Consider the following 20220-nt stretch of genomic DNA (forward strand, 5'->3'; position numbering starts at 1 on the left):
GTGCACCTTTCAAGTACCTTCTCTGTCCTGTTGTGTTCTCATCAGCCATGGTATGATTTCAGACAACCTCCAACATTTTATTTACTTTATACTTAAAAGGAAACAAACTTCACGTCAACCAGCAGAGGGCAATATTAGCCAACTCAACTTTAGAGCCTCCCAAAGAGATGGTGATTTACACACCAAACTCCATCAACCCAGGAGGCATGAATGAAGACCTCTCATTGTTAGTGTGTTCTGTCTATAGCCTATGTTCATATTTAAAAGTTTGACACAAGTACGGTTTTAAACTTGTTTTAATGATGTATAGAAACCTTTACAAAGAAAGCTAAACAAGTACTTTTCTATAACTATCTAGCCTACTTTTTAAACTGCAATGAGGTAAATGTGACATGTAAATTATGAGGGACTTTTCCCTTGCTTGAATAACATATGGGACAGGGTGTACAGTGTACAGACCATGTGATTTTCTGTGGTTTATGTGTAATTTATTTATTTTTTTAATCTTTGTATGTTTGTCATTTTGCACTGATTTTGTCTTTTTTGTCCTCTATATTATAACTTTTTGTATTGCATTTGCTGCACATATATTCTGTTATTGGTCTTATTTAGGCGTTTTTATTGAAGAGTTACTTTTATGTTATATTTTCATGTGTCCATTTAGCTATATGAATGGTAATGTATTGCACGTGAACTGTTGGCCTGTAATCCCCTTATTTGGAGAATTGTTCTCTTTTTTTCATAGACGGCGTTACTGCCCCCTTTTGTTCTTTCCCAGATCTACAAGCTCTTAGCATAGCACTATCCTACTCAGCCTGAGCCTGTAGATCTGGTGGGTGTGACGGTGGTTAATTACTACCACGGCTGCCTCTGATTGTGACGTTCCATATGTTATGTATCAGACCTGATGGAGATCTACGGTGGTGGAAACGTTGTTTAACTTATTTAATACATTTTCTACTGGGAGATACAGTGCGGACTTCCCTTCCAAGAATGCCCACCTCCCAGATACCATAACACACTATAAGGAGCCTCTGGGAAACATTGTATTCGACTGAAAATGCTGTTCTCACTATTCTCCAGCCTAGTGCTGCTGCTGAGCAGCATGCTAGGTTGCGTGGGATGCTGTGATCTTGAAATGGACACTTGTGGTGCTCATTTACCGGGAGACGTGATTATTGGGGTGTTGATGCCATGCCACGCAAAAGTAGAGGCTCTTCATAATCGAACACGGCCTGACAGCCTTACCTGTACAAGGTAATTGGGAAAGTGTTGTAATATTAATATCTGAATTATAATATTAAGTATGTTTGTTGTGCCAAATTCAATTGTTACTGTGGTGCTGTGGTCATCAAACATTTTCACATTGCTGTAGAGTGTTTGTTCAGTAACAGGAGTCTCCACATCTCTCCAGCTCTTTATTAAACAGAAAATGTATTTTCAGGACAGGATACCAATTTTATCCAATCAGGATAGAGAACTCAGGATACAGATTAAACAAGTGAAATTGGAAGTGATGACACTATAGAAAAATTAAGCTGATGGGTACTCTCTCCTGATTGGCTGACATTTTGTCACATACCTGGAAAAATGTATTTTCTGTTTAATAAAGAGCTGGAGAGACCAGGAACCCCTATGACTGAACAAACGCACTATAGCAATGATAACTATCAGAATATAGTGCTTTAGCCTTAACAAAAAACGTCATCAAACATTTTCATGTCAAGCACCCCCAAATTGATATGTATTTGGGCACGGACCCCCACCTGAAAAGATTTTGTGCCAGGGACCCCTAAAAGAGAAGATTTATGTTAACATTTTTCAAAATATATATATCGCTGTATTAATTAATTTCACTGGGAACCCCCTCAAAGACCCCTGGGGGTCCCCTGAACCCACTTTGAGAATCACTGTTGTAGTGAATTATATATATATATATATATGTGTGTGTGTGTGTGTGTGTGTGTGTGTGTTTTTTTTTATATTCCAATATACTGCAATTATCCATAGAGGATTTTACACCATGGATTTGGTAACTAAATGAATTATAAATGAAGAAATTAATGCTAATTTTCTCACTAATTTCAATGAATCTTTTCCCAGTTTTGATTTGGTGCCATTTGTAAGATCCTTGGCTATCATTCACACCATCGAAGAGATCAACGCTTCTGGTTTCCTACCGGGTGTGCGACTTGGCTATTTGATGTGTGACACTTGTTCCGATGCCACCAAAGCCTTGAAAAACGTGGAGCACATGCTGGCGGTCAATGGCTCTCTGAGCATTCAGTGTAACTACACTGAGTTCAGGCCACCAGTGAAGGTCATCATAGGAGCACGGTACTCTGAAGTGTCCATTGCTGTAGCTAGGCTACTCAGCTCAAAAATGATCCCTCAAGTAAGTTACAAGTTGTTGGACATGTGATCAAGAAATGCAATTCACTGTAAATATGTTAGGATGTAGCGTGGCCTAGTATCTGATGCTGCAGTTTTGATATTTAGGGGGGCTCAGCCACCAATGAGGATGTAACATATATAGATATAGAGAGAGAGAGGGCCTAGTGTGTACACTCAAAATATAAAGAAAATATTTAAAGTGTAAAGTACATGACAGGAATATAAGATATAGCATCCTCCTATAATTCTACAAACCTCTGTAGTGGTGAGGCCAAAATCGTTCTGCCCGGTTCTCCTCAGTGGCTGGAGCAATTGATCTAAATTTGACACAGCCATTCACCATTACCATGTGCACGGAACAGCGAAGCCCGTTTTTCGATTTCACCAAACATCAGCTGTTTATTAGTGCTTTTATGTAAAAGAATGTCGCCATGGTTACGGCTGCCCAGCTGTGGGATGGCCCTGCGAGCTATGGGATGAATGGCTCCCGGGTTGCCAGATCATGTGCGCATATCCCCCACGGGTATGGGCTAGTTCCTGTAATACATTTGAAATGGTATCATGAGTGGAATGAATCTACCTTCATTTCAATAGTAAATGTTTCCCTACCCTCAGAGTAGTTTAACTTGTGAGTCTACATATTGGCGGGTAAATACATTTTTATGAACATCATTTAAAAATAAAACATGGAAAGAGAACTAAAATAAAGTAACATTACACACCTTACACAGGCCAGTGGGCTTCATCTTTCTTTCGGGTCATGTGAAATTGTGAAGGGGCCTAACTTGTTGGTTATGATTATGCCACAAAATCTAAATGAGTGTGGAGGAACTCAAATTCACAGTGCGGCCTTAAGTTGGGCTAAAAACCTGTCCCACGAAAGACATTGCAAGTATAATGTACCAGCAAGTTAATCTAACGTTAACATTACGTAGGTATTGCCTCAGCGAGCTAGATGACGGCGCTAATGACCATCTACACATTTGCTTAACCACTTAAACAATTGGGTGTTTTCGGAATCTAGAAACGCTCTATCTGAGGGCAGATGTGTGAGACATGACAGGAATTGGATTCTATTATAGGTCCTCGTTACTCACAAGGAGCATGTTGATCATTAATGTGTCTTTATACTGTACCATGATATAAATTAGTTTTTCAGAGAAACCAATTTGTTTTTTCTTCTGATTTATCAGATAAGCTGCTCCTCATCTTCACCCGCACTGAGCGATAAGTTGCGCTACCCAAATTTCTTGCGCACCATCCCCAGCGACGTGCACCAAACGAAAGCACTTGCCAAACTCATGGCTCGTTTCAAGTGGAACTGGGTAGGTGTTGTGTATGGAGACGATGACTATGGAAAGGCAGCCTTCCAGAGCTTCCTCCGGGATGCTGAGGAAATGAATGTGTGCACGGCCTACCAGGAGATGGTGCCCCACTACCTGGACCATGAGGACAGCATGCAGCGAATCAAGCAAGTGGCGGAGAAGATCCGTTCCTCCAGTGCCCAGGTAGTACTGCTCATCCTCAAGGACATACTTGTGGAGGACCTTTTCCAGGTGATGATCCTGAACAATATTACAAGAACCTGGATTGCCAGCGATGCCTGGTCAAGGAACGGCCCTTTGGCGCATATGGATGGCATCAATCAGGTCGGGGACATCCTCGGTTTCACGTTTATGGCGCGCCACAAAGAAACCTTCAATGACTACCTGAGGAACATGACAGCCAGCCCTGGAGGGTACAACAACTTCATCAAACAGTACAAGAACCTGAGGTTCAACTGCGCCCCAGAGTGTTTTGTGAAGGAACCTCCATACTACTGTCCCACACCCGATCTCCTGAAAATAAAATCTGATGCTGCATGCAGTTACACAAATTACCTAGACGCTAATGATGACTTCCTTACAAAATCTCTGGACACAAGTGAATCCTACAACCATGGAGTGGCTGTATGGGCCATAGCAAATGCCCTTACAAGCCTTCTTAAATGTAACATAACCTCTTGTCGTGGGGAGATTAATTTCCAACCATGGAAGGTGAGCATGAACATGGAGAAAACTTATGAGAAAAAATACGATTAAATCAAAAATAAATATGTTCAGTATACAGTATATATGAAGTAACATTTTTAAGTAGTTACTAAGAAGTGCAAGGGTCAAAATGTCATGATCCAGCCAATGGCTCTAACACATATTGCTGTTCCTAGAATATTGATTGATACATTTGTAACAATCTGTCATCCATAGTGACTAAATTGCATGTGTTTCTTGCAGCTTCTTGAGGAACTGAAAAGGACAAATTTCACGCTTGACAACCAGAGATATTCTTTTGACAAATACGGCGACTTTGTCAATGGTTATGATCTGATAATATGGGATAAGAATGGAGACCAGAGATACTTTAAAAAAATTGGGATCTACAATGCACTTGATGGACAAATTGAGCTTGATGGAGACATGAGCAAAATAAATTGGCTTTCAACAGCAAATAACTCGGTAAGACAACAAAATGGACAGAGTGATATACAGTAAATGGTAGCCCCATTCTTCCATGTCTAACTTTTTTATTCTATAGTGCAAAGTGTTGAAAGTACTGTATATAGGCTACTTTCCCATCCTTATTGAATTTCTCATGAGCACGACACTGAACCCCCTAGTCAAAGCATGCTGTGCTTTGACCTCTCTGGACATACAATACACGTACAGTACATGTTTGTGCCTCAGAGTGATATGCAAAGAATAAAGTGACAATTCATACACTGTCCAACAGTGATTGATTCTTCTACAACTGTTTCTTGATAACCCCTTTAAAATGCATAATTCACTGTCTCAATTTCAGATTCCTGAGTCTAGATGCTCAGAATCCTGTCGCCCTGGTTTCGTGAAGAAGATCATGAATGTGTCCTGCTGTTACGACTGCATTTCATGTATGGAGGGAACCTATTCTAATGGCTCGGGTATGTCTACTAGAAGTGATCTTTTTCCCAATATATTTGCTAAATTATTAATGGCAATATAAATTATAAGCAATATAATGTTTAAAAATCCTATCAACTTGTGAATGCCACCCATAGCTGTGAAGAATTATCTGTCAAAATGAGACTCATGATGATTTGCCACATTTGTAACACGGTATGACTAATTAAGACTTTAATTGTATTAAACATAATTGCAAAAGCAATTATGTAACATAATGCAAAACACTATGAAACTATGAGTATTGCACTCAGTAGAGTGTATACCTCCACCATAACTATACAATTAGTATTCAAATTGTGAGGGATTATGTCATGACCTTGACCTTGGACCCTTTAAAACCTATGAAACGATCAACAGAAAATGTGCAAATATTTTCTTTGCAAAGACCCTTTAAACCTAAAACAATGGTCATGTCTTTGGGGCAGCCTACTGCTCACTACAGGTTTCCACCATCTATTCTCGATTGTGACATTGACCTTTGAAAATCCACCATCCATTCTTGAGTTCTATTCTATTCTAGTTTCCAGTCACATCCGCTTTTTGTGACCTTGACATTAAAAAGTTAAACTATGCCTTTGTGGCAGCCCAACTGATCATTAACATGATGTTTAATGAAAATCCGCCCATCCTCTTCTCGTGTTATTTTACTAACGGAGAGACCTCGACAATGATTGTAACCTTGACATTTGAAGTTTTCGACCCAAAAGCTAATCACTTCCTCGGGGCAACAGCAAACTATTTCCGCAAGGTTTCATGGAAACGTGACGTGTTTGTTATTTGCTAACAACCAAATAAACAAGCTAATAGGACGAAAACATAATCTGTCCAACCCAAGTCTGAGTTATATTTAGTTGCACGTGAGCTTGTAGATCTGCTACTTTCGATGTGCGACACCCACACACAACACAGTATAAATTAGGCTTTAGATGGCAGAGGTAATAAAGTTTGTACTTGGTGGGCCTCTTCCTTCGTTAATGCTACAACTATTCACTACTTAGATTCACCTGTTTTAACTGTAATCTAGCCTGAACTCACCTACCCCTCAATCTTCCTGCAGATCTTAATGACTGTCTAAAGTGTCCTAATGGAACGTCATCCGAGAAGGAGTGGGACCATTGTGAACCAATAGTGAGGATCTATTTGAGGTGGAGAGATCCTCATCCCATTGCTCTTGTGGTGGCCGCGGCCTTTGGCGTATTGCTGCTGCTGGTTATCTTTATCATCTTTTTGGTGTACAGAAATTCACCGCCCATGAAGCGAGCCGAGGTGAGAATGTCCTGCACGATGATGAGTGGCCTAGCTGTGAGCTTTGCCAGCGTCATATGCTTCATGGACATGCCCATTGTCCACCTGTGCCGGGCTCGGCAGATCATGTATGCCATGGGCTTCACCCTTTGTGTCTCCTGCATCCTAGTCAAGGCTTACCGTACATTCCTGGCCTTCCTGCCCTTTGGTCAGCTGAGACACAGGCGACTAAATAAACTCTATAGGCCGCCTCTAATCATCAGTATTGTGACCGCTATCCAGGGAGTCATCTGCATCCTATGGATGGTCTTTGATAGTCCTGTCGTTGATTACACTACTCAATCACAGAGCCTTGAGATAATTATCAACTGTGACGTAGGCAAAACATACATAGGTTTCGGTGTCATGTTGAGCTACATAGCCCTGCTTGCTTTTGTTTGCTTCCTCCTGGCTTTCATGGGCAGGAATGTTCCCCAGGAGTTCAGTGAGACCGGCTACATCATCTTCAGCATGCTGATGTACCTGTTTGTGTGGGTGTGCTTCATCCCCATCTATATCATCAGGACAGAAGAGGCTTGCGCTGTGCAGGCCTCAGCCATCCTAGTGTCGAACTATGGTGTCATCTTCTGTCATTTCTTACCCAAGTGCTATGAGGCACTCAAGCCACAAGGTGACACACTGGAGAGGAGCCTGAAGAGGTGGCCTGTCACTGCCAGTCCTTCAGTTCCCATTCCAAACACACATTTAGACAGAGATCAAGGGAATCCAAACACAGGGCCACCAACAGTCTCACAGGGAACTCCAGGCCCTTATAGATCTGGAGTAGATGTATCTGGCTATTCCTCTGCTTCAGGGAGCTCAGAGATGCTAGTTGATGCAAGCCCTGCCAGTCCTGTAGTTCCCATTCCAAACCCAGATTTAGAAAGAGACCCAGAGAACCCAAACACAGCCTCACAGGGGACTCCAATCCCTCCAGAGAACCCAAACACAGCCTCACAGGGGACTCCAATCCCTCCAGAGAACCCAAACACAGCCTCACAGGGGACTCCAATCCCTCCAGAGAACCCAAACACAGCCTCACAGGGGACTCCAATCCCTCCAGAGAACCCAAACACAGCCTCACAGGGGACTCCAATCCCTCCAGAGAACCCAAACACAGCCTCACAGGGGACTCCAATCCCTTCTGTATCAACAGAGCGATCTGGCTATCAGTCTGCTTCAGTGAGATTTGGGACACTAGGAGATGCAAGGCCTGCTAGGTTGGGAGTTTCCACAGGCACACAATTGAGGAGAAGACGTAGGAGTATGTCCTGCTAAGAATTTTATTGTAAAAATGTGGCATGTATGTAATTATTTGGCAGTGGATTGTCCTGGTGGCAAATCGTTTTTTATACATAAAGGAAACAAACTTCACGTCAACCAGCAGAGGGCAATATTGGCCAACTTTTAACTTTAGAGCCGCCCAAAGAGGTGGTGTTTTAGACTCCAAACTCCATCAACCCGGGAGGCATGAATGAAGACCTCTCCTTCCAGTGCTTCCTATAGGAACCATTTATTAATTGTTCCTGTGTTCTGTCATATGTTCATATTTCAAAGTTTGACGCTAGTACAGTTTTAAGTTTTTTTTTTTTTTTTAATGATGTATAGAAACTTTTATAAACGCTAAATAGGTTTTTTTTTTATAACTATGTAGCCTACTTTTTAAACTGCAATGAGGTAAATGTGACATGTACATTATGAGGGATTGGTCCCTTGCTTGAGTAACATATGGGACATGGTCTGTACAGTGTACATTATGATTTTCCGTGGGTTATGTGTAATGCTTTGTACCATTTGGTCCTTTTCATTTGTAATGTCATGCCCACTCCCTTCTACTGCCTTGGTCCTCAATACCTGTGTTGAGCACATGGTTGAGCATTTAAAAAATAAAGAAAAACATTACCATACTTAAAAAAAAAATTGGGGGGTGTGCCAGTCTTTCACCACTTTAGTTCCTCTCAGTTTTTTTAGACCACTGCACCTGCAATCTACCTCATACTATACAACAAAGAAAGGATTTTCTTTAGAGCCTCACAATTTTGTATGTATGAGGCAAAGTATGCACCATGTATCTTTAAGAAAGAAATGTGCAATTCTGTCCAAAAATGTAAGGTGCTGTAAAGTGATGGCTCTACATTCTGATAATAGTAATCATTGCTAATAGTGTTTGTTAGGTAACAGGGGTCTCCCTGTCTCTCCAGCACTTTTAATAAACTAGAAAAATCTCCAATCAGGACATACTGTAGAACCCATTTATTAACATAATATTTTTATTCTACTTCCAAATTTGTCTGTGATTTCATAGTTTCATCACTTTTATCCTGTATGACTTATCTCTCCTGATTGGATTAAGTATCCCGAGATGGGGAGACCCCTGTTACTGAACAAAAAACGATATTGCAATGATTACTATGGGAATATAGAGCTACTAATTACATACAAATCTACAAAAAAATAAAATACAGCACCTTTAATTACGTATTTATTATTGAATGAATACAGTGTGTGGTTATGTTTCAAGAAAATTCCACTAAACGCCATTGGGTAAAAAAACAAAGTTAACCTCTTTCTTTGTCTTTATCCCTCAGTAGAATCTTTATGTAACAGTTTTGAGAACTATGTGCGTGTGTTTAGGGCTTTTTTATGGGAACATTTTCAGAATACGCAACAGTTGATTGGGGCGCCTTGACAATTGGGGACGTGTCTGTGTTAATTTTAGGCCCACTTAAAATCTAGTATTAAATAACACGACATTGAAAACAAAATAGGTTACCCCATCACTACCCCACGTTAGTATGCGAGAGCTGGCGAAAACTTCTGGGAACTCGGATTACCCCATCACATGAATGAAACGGCTTGCTTGCTCTGCAGGTTTGGCGACTTGTGCAGCTAGACCTGAAATCTGTCTACTGATTGGTAGGCGGAGATAACAAACTTCCAGTAAAATGCCCATGGAAGCCTTGTATCTTTTACAATATCTTACATTCCATTTTTCTTCTCTAGCAGGGATTTTCCTGGTAGTAAATAGTGTTGATGTTTTTACCACTTAAAAACCCCTGCACCGTATTCTGGGGAAGTCTTTTGCAGAAAATAGATGCATTGTGAGCTTGTAGATCAGCTATAGAGAGAAAACAGAAAATACACTAGTAGAGCCCTGACTCCGGTCAAACAAGTATAGGGTTTAAGTCACTTGTGCACATCATAAAGAAAAATGTGTGCGTGCCTATTAATTTTAGGCCTACTTAAAATGTCATTTGCATAAAATAACGCGACATAGAAAACAAAATAGTTCACCCCATATGACATCGGATGAAACAACCTGCTTGCACAACAGGTTTGCCGACTTGCAGCCATACCTTCCGAGAAATCTGTCTACTGATTGACTCATAGGCGGAGATATCCAATCATCTGAATATGTGAGACTAACTTCCAGTAAAATGCACAACTACATAAGCCTTGTACCTTTTACAATATCCTACATTCCATTACTTCTCTGGTAGGGATTTTCCTGACAGTAAATTGTGATTATGTTCTTACCACTTAAAACTCTGCACCGTGTTCTGGGGAAATCTGTTGCAGAAAATAGCAGATATACAAGCTTACAATGCGTCGGTTGCGAGTATAGCGAGTTATAGTATAGGGTTTAAGTGGTTAAACAGATTCCATCAAACTATTCTCAAAACTACTTGTTCATCCATATCATAGTCACTTGTGCACATAATTAAGTGTTCATGTTGAACAAAATGTATGTTGAAGAGTCGTACCTTCCAAAACGTAGTGTCCTGATTTGATGACTGGCTCTCAGTTTAATCTTAACTTTAATGAAAGGGAATCAGTGAAGCTTTAGATCAACCAGTCTAAAATAGGTCAGAGGTGCATCTCATCAAATTATTGCAATCTGTTGTGGATGAGTGCGTGTGAATCTGTGGCCTGACAGACAGGAACATCAGGAAGTGTTTTTTTTCTTTTCCCCTTTATGACTTACTGACTTAAGCCCTTTGCTCCTCCAGGGTGCATAGGCCGTTGACAAATGTCCTCCATTTCACTCGGTTTTTAGCGGTTCTTTCTAGATCTCCCCTTTATGCTATCCAGTAATGTAGACTAGTCATGTTTTTTTTCCTTTTCTGTATCACAATAACAATGACATGGTCTGTCAACATTACAGTACAAACTAATAAATAAATCCTGTCCAAACTCTTTAATCTCACCCATACATTAACGTGTAACTTTGTCGACTACTGTTGAAATTGATATATGCCACGCAGAAAAAGTGCAGCCTTTTACATTTTTGATCATTGTAAGTAAAACCCTAGCCAAAGTTTACATTAGAAAATACACAGTATAAATACAAGATGGCTAAGCATTTTGACTATTTTGTTTCTAATCAATGGTACAAGGATTTGCTTATGGCATGTACTAATTATAAACTAATTATTTTGAACACGTTACAGGCTTTGGTAATCCATTGTGCTGTTTGTATAAATTGTTTGGAGAAATGCATTTACTGTCATGCAAAAAGTTGAGGGTGATTTGAGACATTTTGCAACTGATAAAAACTGTAAAAGTGTCAGTGAAACTCGTTGAGCTTCCAGTGTGATAGGAATTTACATTCCAGAGGTCGTAGTAGTTAGCACTTAAAGTACCACAGAAGTGAAAGCAGCTCGCTTGTTCTGCACCTTTTCTGACTTAAAGATAAGTGTTGTTTTGTAATTATAATCTTTTTTCATTTCAATCAATTAATCACTCAAAGTTGCGAGGTATAATTATAGTGCCCATTTAAACAGCATCCACACCCTGTTATACATTTACATACTATAAGACTTTTTTGTCATTATCAGCCATGATCAAAAACCCAAGTGCATGGTTAGCTGCCAGCTTGCACCTAATCATAAGTATCTAATCATAACTCTTTGGAAGATATGTTTTATTTGCTTACGACTACTCATCCAAAACAAAGGTTTTGCCATGCGAGATGTCAAGATACTTTATCAAAGTTATAACAATTCCATATCAAAGACCACTACTACATTTTGCCTTATTCAATGCTACTGAAACCAGGTTGATATGTATTATACCAATCCCTAACCCCTAAGTTGTCATATACATAAGGCACATGGTCAAAATAACAATAAGTGAGGCAGAAAATCACAGGATGGAGGATGGAGTTTGGGGGGGCGAATTCCAAAGTTGTGTTTGTTTATTCTGCGTGGGAAGAATGCCACCTCCCAAATACCATAACATGCTTTATAAGGCGCCTCGAGGGAACGTTGTCTGTAACTCTCAAAATGCTGTTCTCACTATTCTCTAGCCTAGTCGCGCTGCTGATGAGCAGCATGCTAGGAAGCGTGGGCAGCTGTGACCTTGAAATGGACTCTTGTGGCGCTCATTTACCGGGAGACGTAATTATTGGGGTGTTGATGCCATGCCACGCCAAAGTAGAGTCTCTTGATAATCGAACACGGCCTGACAGCTTCACCTGTACAAGGTAAGGGAAAGATGTTGTAAAATGTATATAGTTTAGTAAAGAATGTATGTGCTAGATTGTTACTGCAGTGCAGTGGTTCTCAAACATGTTCATGTCAAGGACCCCCAAATTCATATCTATTTGGGCGTGGACACCCATCTGAAAAGATTTTGTGCCAGGGATCCCCAAAAGAGAAGATTTATGTTCACATTTTTAAAAAATTAACTTGAATCTTTAAAAAAAATTAAAAAAAACGGGAGCCCCGAACCCTACTTTGAGAACCACTGTTGTAGTGAATTATGATTACAATTTCGATATACTGTAATTATCCATAGAGGATTTTATATTATGGATTTGGTCAATAAATGAAGAATGAAGAACTCCTATTTTCTCACTAATTTCAATGAATCTTTTCCCAGTTTTGACTTGGTGCCATTTGTAAGATCCTTGGCTATCATTCACACCATTGAAGAGATCAACGCTTCTGGTTTCCTACCGGGTGTGCGTCTTGGATATTTGATGTGTGACACTTGTTCCGATGCTACCAAAGCCTTGAAAAACGTGGAGCACATGCTGGCGGTCAATGGCTCTCTGAGCATTCAGTGTGACTACACTGAGTTCAAGCCACCAGTGAAGGTCATCATAGGAGCACGGTACTCTGAAGTGTCCATTGCTGTAGCTAAGCTACTCGGAGTATATATGATCCCTCAAGTAAGTTACAAGTTGATGGACATGTGATCAAGAAATGCAATTAACTGTAAATATGTATCTGTATCTGATGCTGTAGTTTTGATATTTAGGGGACACACAATATAAAGAAAGTTTCCTTGCCCTCAGAGTAGTTTAACTCGTTGTGAGTCTACGGGTGATAGGGATGCAAGAAATGGGAGAAAATAACAGAAAACAACAATAAAGATAAACATTTATTAAGAAAGAAATTAGAACATGTATTGGGGGGGGGGGGGGGACTGGAGGAAAAAAAATTGCAAAACAGAAATTGTACGTATAATGACAAATACAATCGTATTGATTCTTGATTCATTCAACAAAAAGTACAAAACAATTAAGTATAGAGAATCCGAAATAAATTTAGGGTCCATTCAGGCCTCGTCCTGATACGGTCCAATACTCAGTCACAGAGCATTGTGTGCATTCAACAATGTCTCTGAGCGTAGGGAGAGGTTTGCTCTCCTTGAAGTGCATTCTAATTGTAATGTAGCAGGAAGAGTTAAATGTCCTTTGGATCTTTGCCATTAAGTGTGCATAACAGGAATGAGTATTCCATTCCATTCACGAGAATCATCTCCCTTGTATTGTGCTACTGACTGATATACAGTAGCACACACTTTTGGAATTTTTGTTCAGGGTGTTACGGCTGTGACTGAAAACACACTGACACACTGCTTGAGACATCACTCAAGAGTCTTAATGAAAAAGGTTATATGACAGCTGTAGAGAAAACACTCATTATAAAATGTGGTCGGGAAGCACAGTACTGACAGTAGCTACCACGTCTTACTGCCTTCCTTGAAAGCTATCACCTGGCTTATATCTCTATCAGATTTGTACAGTATCTCAGTATTTGCTGTCAAACTGTGGAATTCTTCACAGAATTATTTAAATTGCATGAATGTATTTCAGTTCAACAGGCGACACACAGGACAAACAAACAAGACAACAAACAAAACAAGCACGGATAAAAACACTCAAACAGAAACGTTCAGTCACCAGCACCAGTACCGTAATAGGTACAGTTGTCTTTATCGATACATGATAAGTGACTTATGAAAAATGACAGGGAACACACTGTCACGTTGTAGGAAACACTCTACAGGCTTCAATATAGTACCATTCCCTGTTAAGAAACACAAAGCAGGCTTTTGTAGATAACAGGAAACACACTGTTATGCTGTAGGAAACACTACAGGCTCAAATATGGTACTGTATGAAATACGCAACCATACCCTGCTAAGAAACACAAAGCCTATACTAAAATGGTATGACAACAAACTACCATGTAAGGACAATATACCTAGAAATTGGAATTTGGAAGCTAGGGAAAAAACGGACAGACAAGATTTAACTAAACTAAACCTTGTATCACAAGTGACTTAACTCAGTTTGGTATCCCACGTTCTGACACCAAATTGTTGTGATTTTGGTTGACTAAGGGTGGTGAGTGTTTCAGTTGAGTCGCGTGCACATAGAACAAGATGACACCAGGCAGTATCACAGAACAAGTTCTGAAGTTTATTACACACACACAGAATACAGTATTGGACACATGACGTGACAAAACCAGAGAGTAGTCAATTGTAATGGCGTCTAGTGTATCAAGGATGTGTTTATGCAAATGAGGGTGATTCAACACATGTATGTACTGGGTCAATCAGATGAAGGGCAGTCCCATATCATAATCATAATTCATAATCATAACACTTACCACACTACTATTTCCAAGCTTGTCCTGATTACCTGCTTCTCTCTCTCTCTCTCTCTCTCTCTCTCTCTCTCTCTCTCTCTCTCAGTCTGTCTGTCTCTCTCTCTCTCGTTCTCTCTCTCTCTCTCTCTCTCTCTCTCTCTCTCTCTCTCTCTCTCTCTCTCTCTCTCTCTCTCTCTCTCTCTGTGGTGGTGCTGGGAGAGGCAGAAAGGCAGAAATAAAATGTATAGTCTGCACCTGCATGACCTAAGGAGCTGGTATGACTGGATAGATGAGAATACTGGCATGTGTGCCAGGAGAGCCTATTACCTTTGAGAACTGCTACTGCGTTATTACTATGGTGTACTTTTACAGTATTAGTAGAACTTAAAATTTGTGTTCCCCTATAGAGCTGAATACTGTGCACATTTTTATGATTTTTAATTTTTTTACACGCAGAGATAGAAAACTAAAATAAAGTAACATTACACACCCAATCGTGTGTTACATAGCCCTGTGGGCTTAATCTTTCTTTACGGTCATGTGAAATTGTGAAGGGGCCTAACTTGGTTGGTTATGATTATGCCACAAATCTAAATGAGTGTTTGGAGGAACTCAATCAAATTCACAGTGTGACAGTGACATAAGTTTGCCTAAAAACCTGTCCCACGAAAAACATTGAAAGCGGGCTAGACACTAATGTAGCTTAACCAGTTACACCCTTACTTTAGGTGTGTTTGGAAATACGCTCTATCTAGAAATACACTTTATCTAGATACAGTAGGAGAGTGTAGAGAGACAGGAAATTGAGGGCAGATGTGTGAGATATTGGATTGTATCCTGGGTCCTCGTGACTCACAAGGAGCCTGTTGATCATTAATGTGTCTATATACTGTACCATAATATTAATTCGTTTTTCAGAGAAATTTCATTTAAATGTTCTTTTTTCACCTGATTTTATCAGATAAGCTGCTCCTCATCTTCACCCGCACTGACCGATAAGCGGCGCTACCCAAGTTTCTTGCGCACCATTCCCAGCGATGTGCACCAAACGAAAGCAATTGCCAAACTCATGGCTCGTTTTAAGTGGAACTGGGTAGGGGTTGTGTATGGAGACGATGACTATGGAAAGGCAGCCTTCCAGAGCTTCCTCCAGGATGCTAAAAAAATGGATGTGTGCACGGCCTACCAGGAGATGGTGCCCCACGACCTGAACCATGAGGAAAGCATGCAGCGAATCAAGGATGTGGCGAAGACGATCCATTCCTCCGGTGCCAAGGTAGTACTGCTCATCCTCAGGGGCAAACTTGTGGAGAACCTTTTCAAGGTGATGATCCAGAACAATATTACAAGAACCTGGATTGCCAGCGATGCCTGGTCAAGGAACCGCCCTTTGGCGCATATGGATGGCATCAATCAGGTTGGGGACATCCTCGGTTTCGCGTTTGAGGCGCGCCACAAAAAAACCTTCAATGACTACCTGACGAACATGACAGCCAGCCCCGGAGGGTACAACAACTTCATCAAACAGTACAAGAACCTGAGGTTCAACTGCACCCCAGAGTGTCGTGTGAAGAAGCCTCCATCCTACTGTCCCACACCCGATCTCATTGATGCTGCATGCAGTGACACAAATGACCTAGACACTAATGATGACTTCCTCATAGAAAATCTGGACACAAGTGAATCCTACAACTATGGAGTGGCTGTATGGGCCATAGCCAATGCCCTTAAGAGCCTTCTTAAATGTAACATAACCTCTTGTCGTGGGGAGATTAATTTCCGACCATGGAAGGTGAGCATGAACATGGAGAAAACTTATGAGCAAAAATAAGATCAAATAAAATATATATATATGTTCAGTATAAACCTGTAAAAACGCCAAATTATAATTAGTAACTAAGAAGTGCAAGGGTCAAAATGTCTTGATACAGCCAATAGCTCTAACAAATATTGCTGTTCCTAGAATATTGATACATTTGTACGGTAACAAAGTAACCAAATTGCATGTGTTTATTGCAGCTTCTTGAGGAACTGAAAAAAATAAAATTCACTCTCGACAACCAGACATATTCTTTTGACAAAGATGGCGACTTTGTCAATGGTTATGATCTGATAATGTGGGATAAGAATGGAGACCGGAGAAACTTTAAAAGAATTGGGAGCTACCATACACTTGATGAACAAATTAAGCTTGTTGGAGACATGAGCAAAATAAATTGGCTTTCAACAGCAAATAACTCGGTAAGACAACAAAATTGACTGAGTGATATACAGAAAATGGTAGCCGGTAACTTTTTTATTCCATAGTGCAAAGTTTTGAAAGAACTGTATACTTTCCCATCCTTAATGAATTGCTCATGAACACGACACTGAACCTTTACCTAGTCAAAGCATGCTGTGCTTTGACCTCTCTGGACATACACATACAGTACAGTACATATCTGTGCCTCAGAGTGATATGCAAAGAATAAAATGACAATGTACACACTGTCTAACAGTGATTGATTATTTATTTACAACTGTTTCTTGATCAGAGTCTTGTCAATGCAAACTTTGGATCACAGTTCAAAACATTAACCCCTATAAAATACATAATTTGCTGTCTCACTTCAGATTCCTACGTCTAGATGCTCAGAATCATGTCTACCTGGTTTCGCAAAGAAGATCTTGAATGTGTCCTGCTGTTACGAGTGCAATCTATGTCAGGCGGGAACCTATTCCAATGGCTCGGGTATGCCTGCCTACCCCATGGTCTTCTGACATGGTCTTTTTCCCAAAATTAAACATATGAAGAAGTGTACTCTTAGCAATATACAATATAAATATGAATTATTGGCTTAGGAATGCGACAAAAACAAAATAATCTCCATGAATTCAAGGCTTCATCGGGTGTGTAATTGATAGAAAATAAGTCATTTTTTGGGTTAACTACTCTTTTAACATGATGTTTAATGAAAATCCGGCCAGTCGTTCTCGAGTTATTTTACTAACAGACAGACCTTAATTGTCATTAATTAATTGTAACCTTGACATTTTAACTTTTCGAACCAAAAGCTAATCACCTCCTCGGGTCAACAGCAAACTATTGATCATTCCCGCAAGGTTTCATTGAAACGTGGCTTGTCTGTTATTTGCTAACAACCAAATAAACAAGCTAAAAGAATGGAACGAAAACATAACCTGTGTCCAACACAAGTCTGACTTATATTTAGTTGCATGTGACTGTATTGTATTGCTTGTGGATCTGCTATTTTCGATGTGCGACACCCACACACAACTCACCTAACCCCCAATCTTCCTGCAGATCGTAAGGACTGTCTAAAGTGTCCTAATGGAAAGTCATCCAAGATGGGTTGGGACCATTGTGAACGAATAGTGAGGACCTATTTGAGGTGGAGAGATCCTCATGCCATTGCCCTTGTGGTGTCTGCGGCTTTTGGCGAATTGCTGCTGCTGGTGATCTTTATCATCTTTTTGGTGTACAGAAATTCACCGCCCATGAAGCGAGCCGAGGTGAGATTATCCTGCACGATGATGAGTGGCCTAGCTGTGAGCTTTGCCAGCGTCATATGCTTCATGGGCAATCCCACTGTCCACCTGTGCCGGGCTCGGCAGATCATGTATGCCATGGGCTTCACCCTTTGTGTCTCCTGCATCCTAGTCAAGGCTTACCGTACATTCCTGGCCTTCCTGCCCTTTGGTCAGCTGAGACACAGGCGACTAAATAAACTCTATAGGCCGCCTCTAATCATCAGCATTGTGACCGCTATCCAGGGAGTCATCTGCATCCTATGGCGGGTCTTTGATAGTCCTGACGTTGATGACATCACTCCATCACCACAGAGCCTTGAGATAATTATCCAGTGTCACGTAGGCAAAAAATTCATAGGTTTTGGTATCATGTTGAGCTACATAGCCCTGCTTGCTTTGGTTGGCTTCCTCCTGGCTTTCAAGGGCAGGAAGGTTCCCCAGGAGTTCAGTGAGACCGGCTACATCATCTTCAGCATGCTGATGTACCTGTTTGTGTGGGTGTGCTTCATCCCCATCTATATCATCAGGACAGAAGAGGCTTGCGCTGTGCAGGCCTCAGCCATCCTAGTGTCCAACTATGGCATCATTTTCTGCCATTTCTTACCCAGGTGCTGCGAGGCACTCTTCAGGCCAAAAGTTGACACACTGGAGAGGATCCTGAGGAGGTGGCGTGTTGCCAGTCCTTCAGTTCCCATTCCAAGCCCAGATTTAGACAGAGGTCCAGGGAGCCCAAACAAAAGCCCACCAACAGTCTCACAGGGGACTCCAAGCCCTTATGGATCAATAGATGTATCTGACTATTACTCAGGTTCAGGGATCTCAGAGATGCTAGTTGATGCAAGCCCTGCCAGTCCTGTAGTTCCCATTCCAAACCCAGATTTAAAAAGAGACCCAGAGAACCCAAACACAGGCTCACAGGGGACTCCAATCCCTTCTGCATCAACAGAGCGATCTGGCTGTCACTCTGCTTCAGTGAGATTCGAGACACTAGGAGATGCAAGCCCTGCTAGGCCAGAGGTTCCCACAGGCACACAAATAAGGAAGAGACTAAGGAAGAGTATGTCCTTCTAAGAATTGTTTTTTCAAAATGTTGCATGTATATAATTATTTGGGAGTGGGTTGTCCTGATTGCAAATCTTTGTATGATTGCTTTTTGTATGCAAATAAATATTGCTGATATTATACTCAAATGTTAAAAGGAAATGGGATTTGAACATCTGGTTCACTAGAAGGGATAGTGGCCCCTCAGTTTGCCTTTTTGCCCCTCAAAAAGAGGACTGTCCCAGCTAATTTAATTGTTTTCTCCTCCGATTCTTTCCTTTCAATACAGCTTTTACACCAGTGTCTTTTGTTGCAATTCTGAATTCTTACACCCCCCCCCCCCTTCTTCAAATGAATCCAGTGACTCTGAGTAGTCCAAGCTGAACATGTATTAACTTTTGACTCAGGAGTTAATTTATTTGTAAATACCAATAAATGATTTTGTGAAATAAACAGCTCATTTATTTATTTATTTCACAGATTATATATTTCACACTATATATTATGAAATAGTATACATTATTTCCATGGACATAAAATCATATTAACCCCGGTCAATTGTTTATACTATAGGGTTTAAGTGGTTAACATATAGCATGCGTTCATCACATTACACATCGATCGTTGCACACATTCACACCTGGGCCGTCCAGCCGCATTCTACCAAAGGTGCACTCCAGTCAAGAAGCCAGCACACTGTAATGTCCTTTCCAAAAATGTATTTAGTCTGGCTGGGAGGTAGTGTATTTAAGTCTTTATAAGTACATACAAATTTGACCCGCTAACACCAAAAGTGTATGCAGGTTGCTAACACAATGCAAGGGTTAAAAGATTTTTTTTTTTTTTTTATTATATCACTTGCCTTTTGTAATTACATTGCCATTCTAGTACACTATTCTATGACCCAATAGAGTCCAGTACTTTAGTGATGGACTGGAGGACCTGCGACTGTGCAACGGCGTGTAAAGGTGATGAAATGTGATACGTGTTAATTCACTGTGCATCAATAAGAATGTGATTGGGCTGGGCAGTTCTCAGGTATGAATCACATCATACCTGATATGTACAACATACTGTTGTGGACTACATTGTTTTGAAAGAAACAT

The 20220-nt window shown here is 40.6% G+C and overlaps 2 protein-coding genes across 2 annotated transcripts in view; one reads left to right on the top strand and one right to left on the bottom strand.

The window, feature by feature from the left end:
- The window catches only part of LOC308103242 (4-galactosyl-N-acetylglucosaminide 3-alpha-L-fucosyltransferase 9-like), a 274031-nt gene that overhangs the window by 113426 nt on the left and 140385 nt on the right, over positions 1 to 20220 (bottom strand). The gene's annotated exons all lie outside the window — the stretch shown is intronic.
- LOC308102813 (uncharacterized protein) lies at positions 168 to 19539 on the top strand (the record flags this gene model as incomplete). The annotated part of the gene is made up of 14 exons (XM_080452667.1): positions 168 to 226; positions 1084 to 1257; positions 2104 to 2395; positions 3588 to 4430; positions 4668 to 4889; positions 5233 to 5350; positions 6430 to 7315; positions 7534 to 7838; positions 11871 to 12141; positions 12540 to 12831; positions 15504 to 16334; positions 16562 to 16783; positions 17156 to 17273; positions 17847 to 19539. The coding sequence occupies 14 exons, from the start codon at positions 168 to 170 to the stop codon at positions 19142 to 19144; spliced, it is 5931 nt and encodes a 1976-aa protein (XP_080308793.1). The 3' UTR covers positions 19145 to 19539.

The sequence above is a fragment of the Gymnoscopelus braueri genome, assembly GCF_963280865.1.
Source record: "Gymnoscopelus braueri genome assembly, chromosome: 16".
Lineage (NCBI taxonomy): Eukaryota > Metazoa > Chordata > Actinopteri > Myctophiformes > Myctophidae > Gymnoscopelus > Gymnoscopelus braueri.